This window comes from Falco rusticolus, chromosome 1 (assembly GCF_015220075.1).
Source record: "Falco rusticolus isolate bFalRus1 chromosome 1, bFalRus1.pri, whole genome shotgun sequence".
In the NCBI taxonomy this organism is placed as follows: Eukaryota; Metazoa; Chordata; class Aves; order Falconiformes; family Falconidae; genus Falco; species Falco rusticolus.
In genome coordinates, this window is record NC_051187.1 from 74,425,169 (window position 1) to 74,439,354 (window position 14,186).

Consider the following 14,186-nt stretch of genomic DNA (forward strand, 5'->3'; position numbering starts at 1 on the left):
GCAATTCCTATTAAGGATTTACATCCCAGGGTAACTGTTTACAAAAGCTACCTGACAATGTTCTCCTACCAAAATATTATAATTCTGTGGTATATCACCTAGCATATATTTTTCCTCCATTGTTTTACCTTTCACTGTAAATTTGCTTCAAAATCCAGTAATTTTGAGTCACAAGTGTACCTTTAACTTTTGGGTTTTTTCAGTTTCATTTCTTGTGGTGAAATCAGAAACAGAATATCTTATTCTTCAAGAATCGAATGAGGTGTCCAACTGTTAAATCCTCCAATTGATGGTTACTCAATCATAAGATTATTTTAAAAGTATATAGAAAACTACTTTTAAAATAATCGATATACTTTACATGTAGCAGTATCTCATGAAGTCAACTACTGAAGGGATAAGTATCTGATTAACCTTGAAAAAGAATGATATTTTTTCTCTTAGCATTTTCAAATCTTTGAACTATATGCTGACTATGGTCAAAAAGAATGCAATTGCCAAGCCAGGAAAATATGATCCTTTCTATGTTTGCTCTAACAGCTGATTTTCAGAGAGTACGTATTATATTTGATCAGAAAATATTTGCCGGAAAAATAATGCAGAGATTTCCATGTAAAACAATTTATTTTTTCCTTTTAGTTCATATTACAATACAAAACATAGAGCCAAATAATTCCTACAGACTGTGAGAAAGTAAGGACTATAAAGCCTGCAAAATGAAAGGTTAGAATGAGATTGACTCTTGTGAGCAAAACCTGATGTAGTTTGTAAAAAAGCTGAATTGAGTGAGAATCAAGTGAACCAGCTTCAAAAGCTGCAGAAATCATTAGGTAAGGTCCCACTGACAGTTTGCCAGTTTATATAAAGCTTCAAATTCCACCAGGATTTAGCAGGTTAGATTTACGTGTTTGTCTGCCTCCATGAGATGTGTGCTGACATTAAGATGAACCAAAGATAGTACAGGCAGGTAAACTAAACTCTGCAGTTTGAGAATGCAACTTATACATATTTTTAGTACCTCCTTAGCTAACACTGCATATAACTACACTTTTACTAACTGTCTCTTAACATTTATGCTTATGCCCAGTGCTATTAAGTGGGTTTGCCACAAGATGGCATGAACAGCACAGAAGAATTTTTATCAACAGTTATTTTCTAGAATTTTTAAATATTTAAGGTACCATGATTTTATTCAGAGTAATTTGTTATGGTTTACGTTAAGAAGAACTTAAGATATATTGCATCTCTTTTTGCATTTGGTAGGACTTCAGTATGTAGAACTTACGAAAATATTTTCAAAATCAAAATCTAATGCAAAAAGAGTAAGATAGGGTGTTTTATTAATAACATGTCCTATGTTCATTTACATAATCAGTCATATTTTCGTAAATTTGAAAGCAAAAAAATAGGTTTACTTTCATTGTTTGTCAAGATTTTTAGAAATTTCTATATAAAAATCAAAACAGTCAAAAAATGCATCCCAAATAACTTGATAAGCATATATGTAGTCTCTGAATTATATTTAAATTTACAATACCTGAATAAATATCACTGTCAAATGTTTCATTCTGAAATCCAGAGGTAAAACCAAAGATCACTCTGTTTTATCAAGTATCATGACGATTTTACTCCTTTATTGTAGAATTTAAGCTGAAAAAATCAAACATGTTTTTTCCTGCTTTAACTGATTCTGGGTTATGTCTCTTATGAAATGAATGTCAGTGATATTAAAAAGATTTATTGGCTACAGCACAGGAAGATTCTCAACACTTCTATGATTGCCATAATTATCTAAGTATATTTAGTCTGGTTTATATGGAGAGAAGCACAAATGGTTGAGAATAAGTTGCACCTGCATCCATCAGTGAATCCATCCATAACAAAGGCTAAATAAAGTACAGGTCAAACAAAATCCTCTCCACTTCCAGTATGCCTTGTTGGAAGCCCATTGGCCTCATGCACAGAACAGCTAACAGAGAAAATACGCGCTTCAGTGACCTCTCTTGGGTCTAGACTGTGACTTGCCGTCACTCCCACACAGAACAAACTCCCACTGAACTTCCAAAGCTTCCAGCTTCTTCTAGGTTCACATAAATTAACGCTCCCCATTCAGTAACAGGAAAAGTTACAAAGATACAGAGATACAACATGACCTTGGAGCAAAAGGTTCTGGAAGCAGAGCTGGTAGGGGTTGGGGGAAGCGGCTGCAATACTAATAAAAATACTAACAACAATACCAGCGTAAAGCTATACATTTATTTATGAATTATATGGATAGCACTGTATTAAAGATCATTAATCATTATTTTTAGGAGAAAGAATGAAAATACATGGACCCCAGGTAAGTAGACAGTCATCATTTAAAATTTTTACAGGTAGTTTTGCCATTTAATATAGTTTTAAAGGCAGGCTACAATCTTGCTAGCAATACCTGAAGGGTAAGAGCACTCACATCTGCAGTCCAAAATTATCTCACTTACTTGCATTTATGGTTTACGTAGATGTCCTTTACCACTCAGTGATTTTAAAATGGCATATTGAACTATGACATATGCTGTAGAGCACATGAACCCTTTGTTGACACAGGCATGTCTGCTTGATTTAAACTCTTTACATTTCTTTTAGTAATACAAATCAAAAACTGACACAGATATTTGTTTCCTCTGTTTTCCAGGACCCTATACCTCCCCCACGGTAAGATTACTTATGAGATTACTCCCCTGCTGTCCTTGGGGAACTCAATGCTAACGAACACTCACATCCATCTGTACCGCCCATGGCAACGAGATGGCTGGAAATGAGCTGGCATCCTCTTGCCACCTGGCTCTGTTTGGACTATTTTAGGTTCTGATATGAAATTAGAGAACAAAATGAGCCCTGAGCATTCACAGCAGCAGCTCAGTGTTGCAGCACTAACAAACTAGTAGGTTGCAACAAGGCTTTTGCCGTTGGTCAGATTCTACTGTCCGTGCTGTTTCTCCTTCCTCCAGAGGTCAGAACACACTACTCCTCCATCCAACCCCTTCCCCCACAATCCTCAATGCTATTTAACTACTTACCAGGAACGAGCTACAGCTGCACATCATCCATGTCAGCCAACCCACTGCCTTCGAGGCAAGGCCACAGCTGCATGTTATCAATGCTAATCAGCCCACTGCCTTCATTCCTCTACAGCTCAGGGCTGCATCTTCAGAATCAGCTTGGCTGAGCCTACCACCAAGCTGAGAGTCTAGAAATGTTGAATCCTGTTCAACACAGATACAAATCGTTGGGGGGGGAAAAACCTTCCATCAATTTGTATTGGTGCCTTAGGCTCTGTTTACCGTGATAATAGTGACTTCATTGCCTCTTAAATCTTTCTGCCAGTTTTCTTTGCTACAAACCATGGTCCATATAAATTAACTGGAATATTGCCATTTACTCCCACAGAAGGTGGACCAAGCTCTGTTCCATGAATATATGTTTCTATGATATGCCCACAAACAAAAAATTAATTGTTTCTTCATTTTTTCAACCCCAAACACTAACTGCTACAATTAAGACATCCTTCCAAAAGGTCATCCAGGCCTGACAAGCTTATGCTTCTGTGCCTGCAATGACTGCTGTAAAAGCTATAAAGAAGTTTAAAATATGATTGGTATTATAGACATATTCAGATTATTTAAGATTTTAACTTAAGGAATAAGAGTATAAAAGGATAGTGTAGCTTCACAAATTCAAAATTGTAAAAGCACAGAAATCTCATTCCATTCCACAAAATTTCACTATTTGTTTCTGTTCATATTACAGTGGCCAGGATGGTTCTTAATCCTCTCACCTGACTTAATTTTGGTCTGTACCACACAAACATGCTGCAGGAGCCCGCTGCAGAAGGGCAGGTCTGCAGGCTAGCATGGAGGCACCTCCAGTGTTACTGACCCAAGCTCCCCATGCTGCAGCTTCCCGCTGGAGCTGGGCTGACTGGCTGGTCTCAGAGCACAGGCAGAGCGTGCCCATGTCTGCCAGAAAACACTGGGCACGTGTTACCAGTGGGTGTTCTGGGATAAAGAGCATTTTTTCCTGTGCGTCTAAACTGCAGTGTGTTCCCTGGCTGGGCCTTATACACAGCCATATCCACCCAGAAATATCAACAGCCAAGAGCTGTACTTGGCACATACCGGTGAAGCGCATGAAAGCAGCGTTAAATGGCATGTAACACAGTACAGTAATGTCTTGCAAATGTAGAATATTATCCAAAATTACTGTTGCTATTGAAGGGCCCCAAGAAGCTCCTGGACCTGAGCTAAGCTCAGCACAAATACACTGAAATACCCTTGGAAAATTCCAGTGGTTTACTCCTTGAGCTTGCACTTATAGCAGTCCCTGCACTTCTTTTACTCCTTAACAGTTCTTAACATTCCCCTTTGACTTCCCTAGACCTCTGAAGACACTGCCAAAGCAGTATCAGCCACTTCCTCCAGAGCCAGAGATAAGCAGACAGTTCTTCTACATGCGGAACACGCTCAGCCAAACTCACACCTTTTCAATATCGGCAAAAGTAACAAGGTATGGGTGCATTCCTCATCCTCGTTCCCTGAGAACCAAAACACTCCCTCCGGTCAAACCACAAGTCTTCACTGCCATCACACCTCTGCTTTTACTTAAGAAAACAAAAGTTATTCTTTAGACAGCTGTGAATAATTGAGAGAAGTGGTATTTAGCGTAATGTGACACAGGCATTTTTTTAAAGAAAAAACTGCCAAAATAATGGTAAAGGAGTAACAAAGTAGGCAGAACTTCCACGAACGCTTTGTTTAAGGTTTCTCCTACTTTTCTGTAGTAACATTTAGAGGTTTTGCAACCCCTTCTAAGTAGAAACAATAGCGCTTGCTCAGCACAGTTGGTAAATCAAGTGACAGGGAAATACAGTGACTGCAGCAGAGATACAGAAAGGCACTCCATATCCCGGGGACAGTCCATTCAGCAAAAGAAATTACTAATCTTTAGCCAGAAGTCTTGCTCCAGCCCATGAGACCATGAATCCAGACCACGAGTTGCTTCTTACTCTTTCCATCTTGCCGTCCTCCCTCATACCACACCCATGTTCATTCAGCATCCTGACACAGCAGTGTGGATGAGCACCAAGTCCTGAAGCACAAACCTCTTGTGTCCAGCTGCACGACCAAGCATATGCATATGTCAGGTTATGAGTTTGATTGCTTTTTTCACACAACACTCTTACCCAGTTAGACGAGCACGTATGTGCGCTGCTGCTGCTCACTGCCATGTAACCAGATGCAAATGCGCTCTTGCTGTGTGACCAAAATGCACATTCATCATGGGGGTGGTGGTGGGCACATGCTGGGAAGAGGAACGACACACACCCAGGGGCCACAGGGTATAACGCTCAAAAGCCTCTCAACGAAAACCTATTGCAGCCAGAAGTCTGAGCACAACTGAGCAGTGTCAATCCTGTCCAACCCTCTTTAAATGGTTTCAATTTCAGTTCATCAGGATGGAATTTTGCTTCATTTTACAAAGGTCGCTACAAATCCCGGGGGGAGGGGGGGGTGGGGGAGTGGAGCTTACAAATCAGTGAAATAATCTTCTGCTTAAACTTAAATATATACTTAAGGAGTGAGCTTAAGTATGGATTGTGGGGGGTTTTTTTCCTGAATGGTGCTTAAATTCTTTCATGGATTAGGTTCCAAAAGCTGCTGGCTGCTAAGACATTTTACTAACATGAAGTAGCTTCATAGTCAGATGTGTGACCTGACCTATAGCTGCAAAGTTCCAAGTCCCATGACTGATTCCCTCCCTTGGTAGGACAGTACATACATTGAAAGCTCTGTGAGAACTGTTATAAACCACGTTTGCCAGCCAGACATCAGTATACAGAGCCCTTGGATTTGAAAGGTCCTATTGTAAAGCAAATTTCTTTAATATAAATACTTACCATTTCTTATTCTAGAAGTAAAAGGCAGCAGCAAAAATCATAACCACAAAGCTCCACTTCTCATTATAGTTATAGGTATCAAAATAATTCTAATAGTTTGTTGGGGTATTTTGATTGTACTAGGCTTTTTAATCACATAAGTAAGAGAGGAGTGGCACACACTAAGACCACATGTGATCTGGAAAGACACTTCCCAAATTTCCCACACAAGCACTTCACTCAAAATATTTCTCACCCATCTTCAGTCCAGTCACAGCTTTTTAAGGAGAAAGCATACGTATGAACTGCATTGTGGAGGAGTACGGCGCTATGACCGTTACCTGCAAGACTCCAAGCAAAGCTGTCAAACCACAGATGTGATTTAGAAGCGTGAGTCCTGTTTTCCAACAAGATTTGGAAGACTTACAAAATTAAACACATCATTATTTATACAGTCTATAAATAGCCTCATAAAAAACAGGCATGTGCAGGATCCTGGAATGTATTTTAGAAGCTTTGGTGTGATTTCAACTTCTACATGCCTGTGGTAAGCAGGCCATGTGAGTAGCAAGTCATCTCATGGTGGAGGCCAGCCCTGCCAGCACACCTTTATTACTGCTTCTTTGCCATGTATCCAATGTCCTGAATATAGGCTTTCACACAAGAAATAATGACCTCTGAGACCAAGCTAACAAATTGCAGAAGCTAACACAAAAGCAACTATCCAAACTCAAAACAGTTCCTCTCCTTCCTCCCAGCCTTCCTGAAACTTTCCCCTAACAGACAATTCCCAAATTTCTTGCCTCTTTAAGCCTCCATGCTGATGTTTTCAGCACAGGTACAAGCAAAAGACCCCTTCTCACTGAAAATGTGTTGAAAAATAGCTCCCAGGGTTTTCTATGATGTATTGTCCTTTTGCATTCTCTCTGATTTAGCAAAATAACCTGGTGTCTTATTTTCTCTGTCCAGGAGGTAAGCTAAGCAGGGACTACATCCTGGAGCCTTCAAAAAACTGCTAGATATCCACACCTTATATTGCTAAATAACTTCTAAAATCTGGTCCTCTATCTCTTTTATGATGAGATACATGCTGCTAAAAAGCATGAGTGTTCATCATATCCAGGATATCTAACAAAAGATGTCAGACTCAATACATTGTCCCTCTTTGAGGGCAGAATATTTTCTGACAAACCTTCTCAGGAAAGAAAGATATCCCTGTTGATCAGACATATCAGGAGAAGGCAGAAAAATAACTCAAATAACATACTTGAATCAGGACCATGAGGAGCATGTCCATTCCTCTTCTTGGTTCACACCTCCTTTCCTTTGCCCTTTCCATTCTGCCTCTGTGCATGTTTCTTTTGAAACTCTTCAGTCTTCAATGAACTTACCTCTATTTATAGCTAACTTTAAAGTTCATAATAAGACTTTTTGGTATGAGATGAAAAGTGTTTAAGAGAGCCGATAATCATTCATCTCTCTTTTCCCCTCCTCCCAAAATAAATCCTTAACAAAGACTTTTCTCATTTACCATAATGAATTCAGTGGATGCTATTTTTTTAATGGAAGTCTATAACCTTCTCCTGCAAATAATTTATGTAAAAACATAACCAGCCTCTGAACTTCTATAGCAGTAATAAAATCCTTCCCCTGCTAAGGGCTGTTAATTTTCAGTGATGATGTAATCAAAGTGTTTAAGTACTCAAAGTGATTTCTATTTTATGATAATGAAATGTTTTGCATATAATTCTTTCTTTTCCAGACATCTATCTGTTAAGGAACTAAATGAAGTAAGTAATCATCTTTGTATATATCAGGACCATAAAAAACATACTCATTCCATGGCTGCATAGCCTCTCCTGTAACAGTATTTTAGCTTACTAGGTAAAAATACTGTAAGAATCATATTAGCTTTGGGTCATAAATGCATCTATCTTTAATGTGTGTAGCATTTTCACTACTGCTACTTTCTGAATAGCAGGTACGTTCCTGAAGTTGCTTGCAGAAACAAAAACATACATACAGCACAAAGCTACCTTTCCAAGCATCCACATAAAAGCGCATCTTACAACTGACAGATGCTATGTCTAGGGTGCCTATGAACAGTGAGCAGTGGGACAGACACTCTCATTCAGAGAAGCAGAGATTCCACACATTTTTAAAAGCAGAAAACTGAAATTATAAGGTCAACAGAGGAGTATAATAGTATTACTGTGATGTAAATACAAGGCTACCTCAAAAATAGGATGACCCTTTTCAGTAAGGGGAATAAAAATCAACAAATTTTATATCCAGAATGAACCTCACCTGTTATCCCCCAGCTCCCTTCACCCTCTCCTCCCCCCACTCCTTCCCTAGGGCCTCCACAAGCCCTGCAAAATCCATCACCCCAGACAAATAGCAGCTTTGCCTGCAAAATAGCCCCAGCAGCAACTGAGGGGGCCACACACTGCTGCTTAGGTGCCTGCGTGGTCCCATGGCTTCCTCCAGCAGAACTCCTCACTGCTGTCCCAGGTAGGGACCACAGCCACAGTGATGCATGGCCCTCACCACCCGCCGAGCGCCCCACAGCACAGCCCACCTGCCTGAGCTCACACTCCCCTATGTCCCCAAACCTCCTGGGCCACAGGCAGCCCTGTAAGCCTCAGTACATCCACCAAGGGCAGCTCTAGGCTCTGCTCCAGGCACCGCTGACACATGCTCTCTCAATGCCAGCAATGCTGAAGCTGAAGCTCTGGGTTCCCCTGTCCGACAGGTTACAAGGGCGCTTCCCTCCCTCCCCACTCCTCCAAGCTGACCAGTTCTCCTCCCAGCATGGCCACCTCCAGCCCCACTGAGAGAGGTGATGCTGGAAATGCACCTATAGACATATGTAAAGCAGTAACTTTTACACAGACACCGGTAACAGCAAGTGATATTATTTTTTTTCCAATCCCAGTTTCTATAAAAATTTTGTAATGAGTTCCTTCACTTTCTGCTCAGCCCAATGAAGTCAAGCAGAGGAAATGGGTTTAGCAGTAAAGGGGTTTAATTATGACAAGTGGTTTCCTATAAGATGCATTAAGAGATACAGTCCCAACAACAATGCAGTGTTAAAGGATGTTTGTAAAATTCAGAGACAGGTTATAATTTATGACATTTTGTGTTTCTTACTGAATGTTCTATTTAATGTTTAATTTAAAGATAAACATATTAGTTTCTGTTGTGCTGGGTTTTAATCTCATTGCAAGGAAAGAAAGGAATCTCTATACTAGTGAAGCCCAGCCATTCCCCCCCACAGTGGGCTGTAGCACAAATCTATAGACTGGTCTAGCTCTAACTTTCAAGTCCTTTGAGTTTTTCTTCCCCACAGTTCTGACTGGAAGGCTGTCCCAAACCTCACTCTTTCCACAGCTAGAAACTCTTTCAGTTTGAAAGATCAGTACGAAACATGGTTTGATTGCAATATTGTAATTAATGTTTAATGCTAAAAAGATTACATATTGGCAAGATAATACTTTAACACAAAAAAGCTTTGTCTTGGCCTAGATACTGACCCATTACAAACCAAATATGAACACCACCATCACCAACCCAAGAACAATATCTTACATCTGTAATTAATATTTCTGGCTGGGCACTGTACAGCTGCACAAATACTGCAGCTCCTAACAGCCTCTTAGTTTGGCAACATCTTAAGGAGAAATATTGTATATCTCATAACATGGAAAAGATAAAATTTAATTTGGATCACTTCCCATTCATATAGATCTGAAGACACAAGTAGTTTGAGCGTGACGTGGAGAAGGAGACAAGAGTTTGGTGTCTGAAACAAGACAAATTTCAGACACCAAACAGCTGGTCTAAGAGGTCTGAGAGCAGGACTGCCCTTCACCAGGTCCCAGACAAGCTGTAGAAAGGGTCAAGACAAGCCTCCTGAAGTTGGAAAGGACAAATGCAAAATCCTGCCGCAGGACAGACTAACCCCCTTGGCAGCAAGGACTTGGGAACCATAGGCTGAGCACAAGCCACTGGCATGCCTTTGGTGGCCGTAAAGACTAACTGCATCAAGCTGTCTTGACAGAAGTGTAGCCAGATGAAGGAAACAGACTTTTACTCATCACTCATTAGACAAAACCTGAAGTACTGCACAAGGCTGCAGTTGACAGAGTGGGCAGCAGAGGGTCACCAGTACAGTCAGGGTGTGCCACACCTGCCCTGGGAAATGAGGCTGATGAGGCTGGGCTCCCTTAGCCTGGAGGGGGGGTGGCTCTGGGAGAACCCAACAGCAGCTGCCAATGCATAAGAGATCATTATCAAGAAGGCAGAGCATGGCAATTTAGAGAGTGCAGAGTGGAAGTACAAGAAGCAATGATCTTGAAGTGAGAGGTTTCAACCAGAAATAAGGACAAAAAAAATTAAGCGAGGGTATTTATGGGGATGTTGGAACAGGTTGCCCAGAGAGGCTGCAAAATCTATGTTCTGGAGGTTTGCAAGACCCAGCTGGTCAAAGCTCTGAGCCTAGGTCTCAGAATTCCCCTTGCTTTAAGCAGGAGCTTGGACTAGAGACCTGCCTATGTCCCTTCTGACCTGAATGAGACTATGAATTTCTAAGTAATGGCCAAACATTATTGGGGAAGTAACTTCAAAGGCATACTCAAACTGCAACATGTACAACACAAGTCTTCTCTTAAATATTTATTTTAGTCTTGAATCACAGTAACAAACAATTACTATTCCAATGTGAATCAAAATAATACAGAAATACGGTGAAAGTTTGAGTCAAACTCTGGTCTTTAGACGCCTATCATTCAGTTCTTTATAATGCAATATGCTGAATTAAGACTCTCCACACAGTGATTTTGAATGATGTATCTGCCATGACAGTAAGAATAGCCATACCGTCAGGTAAGGAGCCTGAAAAGAACTGACCGATTTTAACCTATGGATAGTGTATCTCCAGTCAATCAAAATCAATCTCTTGATTTAATACAAGATCAATGAAGGAAAACCATATTATAAATTAATCTGATGCACGACAGTCATCATGAAATGGTGATCATTGCAGTAAACTGTATATTTACTTATACCCCTAAAACTGAGTTCTCGTTGTTGCCAGTGGACAGAGATAAGGATTCAGCCTGAGTTTCTGACAAAGTGATAAGGTACTAATGATTGAATGTCTATAAATTGGTTTAGAATTAAAAGATAGTTGGGCCTGTTGGGGTAAATTCAAGTTGGTAATAAAAAAAAAAATATTTACTATGTTATCATTTTATATAGGCACGTGGAGAAGAACAAGGTTAGTATTTAATATTAATATATCTTTCCTTCATATTCCAAGAACAAAATATTCTATCATTAAAATTCCAGCTGAAGTAATCAGTATAGGAACCTGACATCTATCCTGCTATGTAGCATCAGGCCATCTGGCTCTATATTTAAATGACTAAGAGACATGGGTACGCATCTGCTGAGAATAAAGAGATTCAGAGTGACCTCAACAGTCGTGGAAGACACAGTGGAAAAAAGGAATTTCACTTAGCATTAACTACAGCAATGTGGGGAACCAGGGTATCACATTTGTTCTAAGTAAATCCAAGGTTCCATGGAAAATACAAGTGAAGGGAAGGATATCCTGAAGAGAAAAAACTGGATTAATCTGATCTACACAGAGAACATCACCCTTCTCTCCATCTTTCTCCTCTTCCATAATTTGAGGGTAAGAATTCTGAAAGAAAGATTTTTTTAAAGTTTTAGGATTTAAAGTTACAAAACCCAAGTTTTCTTCAAAAAAAGTTTTAAAAACACTAATTCTTTAGATGTGCATACAGCTTTGAAAAAACAGCTTAAGCCACTTGCTGTGTCTGCATGCATGAATGTCCATGAAAAAATGTTACACTTAAATATTTTGAAGATAGATACAGGATACAGGATTTTTATGCTGTTTACAACTTTGTGTTAATGAGTTCATAATTTCCTTTGGCATTTCCTTTTGTGGATTAAGGCACAGTTTTTCCTGATTTTCATCTAGAAACAGTATTAACTCCATTAATACATTCAATGCCTATCTATCCTGTCCTATAAAAAGGATTTATGAACCCTCCATATATTTCTAGTACAGCATTCTACATTACTTACCATTATGTTAAACCATACTTGGCATCAGCAAAACCTGTAATGTTCATCATGTAACATTCAGTACTAGTATAAATGTTTCCCACTGAAACCATTAGCTGACTTTAAAGCCAGGCTGACTGCAGCCTATTAGGTTTTTCTACTGAACTGCCTCCCCCTCATTATGGAATTTAGTTAATTCACTTCACGGTAGTTGCTAGATACTGTCAAATTACACACAAAAGGAAATAAGTTCTGTTTTTATTTATAGTTACAAAGTTTGGGAAAAAACCTGAAACATCTTTTCAAGCACAGCAGTATAAACTAAAGGATCATCCTGAACCCAGGTATGAATATAAGAATTTCATGAGTTTGTACTAAATGCTTCAAGAACTAAACATTCTGCCCTAGAAAATTATACTTCCCTATGCAATAAAAGCAAAATGATAACATTCTCTGATGCCATGTAGTGATATACTATGTTTTGTCCTTATGCATGACAAGAACCATTTCTGGAACTGCTTTCAAGCTATTGTAATTGCACATTCCATTTTTATCTTTAATAGCATACTACTGTATTATATTTTTGCCTCACTTTCCATGATAAGATGTTCAATATCCTGTATAAAGAAGCTCTGCCATCTCTGGCCTCAGCATTTCCTCTCCCCCTTATTTTCTATTTTTATATACAAAGAATACACTCTAGGTCTTTCAAAGACCGATTATTCTTCCAGAGAAATCTGCCACAGTTGCTCCTATTCTTCTTTTCTAACCTACACAAATCTTTCTTTTCTAAGTATGCTTTTAAATCTATAGTCTCCTAAAGTACTCAACAAAACCCAAAAGTATAAAGTATAGAAAGTACATGAATGATTTAACACCTTTCCCAGACAAATACTGAATTTCTCATCTAGCCTTGTTTACAATGATGGTATTTCTCCAAGATAAAAATGATTGTCTGCAGTAAATGTGACAGTATTTGTGACCCCTAGTATTTTGTTTCTTGTGTGGTACCAGTGGGTCTGTTATGTGAAGTTATCTGGTCGGTGCTCTTCCCAGTGTAACTGTTCTAATTAATAGCATGACAAAATACCAGCTGGGTACTCAGCAGCAGTCTAGAAAATCAGAAAGGGCAGGGAACAACTGCTCCCTGGGTCTTCCTATAGGAGGACTGGGAACATCAGGTGAAATTTGCAGGGAACAGGCTTAAAACAAACAAACGCAAATTGTGCTTCACTACACATGCAAATAAAATGTGAAACTCTCGCCACATATTCTTGTGGAGAGTAAAAATTTACATAACTTCAAAAAGTGGCTAGTGAAATTAATGAAAGAAAATTCTGAAAAAAAAAAAAAAATGCTGAATACCAAATTGTCATCCAAAACCCAGGAAGGCTCAAAGCTGCACACAGTAGAGGAAGGAGTATTCTGGGGAAGCACAGACATGCATTGCTCTCTTTCTTAAATACTGCCAATAACAGAAATAGTTTTCTGACATTACTTTCATTTATTGCTTTTTCCTAGCCTTCAATGTATGCAGACCTCTAAAAATGTCTGGAGCTCAGGTAAGAACTGCAGATTGCTTTGAAAACTAAACTGGGCATCTATAAATAAGAATAAAAAATGGATCCATGTTTCTATGTATGTCTGCATTAGGGATTTTCAATGCACAGAGTTAGTGCAAAGGGATCGTTAAAGAAAGCAACAGAAAACAAGTTAAGCAATGGCACAGTCAATAGTAGTGAAGAAACAAGCAGAGTTACTTGCTCAGTTATACCCCATGCTTGGCTCAAGTTAAGAAACGCCCAGCCTAGAATGCAAGTGTGAAATCATTGCACACCCCCACACCCAGAAAAGGACAGATTTGGACAAGCTACTGAAGGACAGTGGAGAGGAAGAGAAGGCAAATTGCTTGGTCATAAAGAGATGCCCATAGAGAAAGAGCATGCTGTGAGCACAATGGCCTCCTGCTTTTCCAGGCAGAGATGCGATCAGCTGGGCTAAATGGAAACTACAGATATTCAGGACATGATAGAGAAGATACTATGGGTTTAATGCCTTTGTGTAAACAAATAAACTAATCTTTGAATAAATTGCTTTAGATTTATCCCAGGTTCCTAGAGGGAAGGATTTGTAGGTGCCATTATCAAACAGGTCTCTCAAAAAATGATGGTTG

At 39.3% G+C, this 14,186-nt stretch overlaps 1 protein-coding gene across 1 annotated transcript in view; it reads left to right on the plus strand.

The window, feature by feature from the left end:
- Positions 1–14,186, plus strand: part of CLNK (cytokine dependent hematopoietic cell linker) — a 37,175-nt gene that overhangs the window by 8,348 nt on the left and 14,641 nt on the right. The window contains exons 5-11 of the mRNA XM_037384746.1: positions 2,313–2,341; positions 2,675–2,694; positions 4,417–4,545; positions 7,677–7,704; positions 11,177–11,195; positions 12,282–12,357; positions 13,535–13,575. Of these exons, the coding sequence (XP_037240643.1) occupies positions 2,313–2,341; positions 2,675–2,694; positions 4,417–4,545; positions 7,677–7,704; positions 11,177–11,195; positions 12,282–12,357; positions 13,535–13,575 (342 nt within the window). The remainder of the gene's footprint in view (positions 1–2,312; positions 2,342–2,674; positions 2,695–4,416; positions 4,546–7,676; positions 7,705–11,176; positions 11,196–12,281; positions 12,358–13,534; positions 13,576–14,186) is intronic.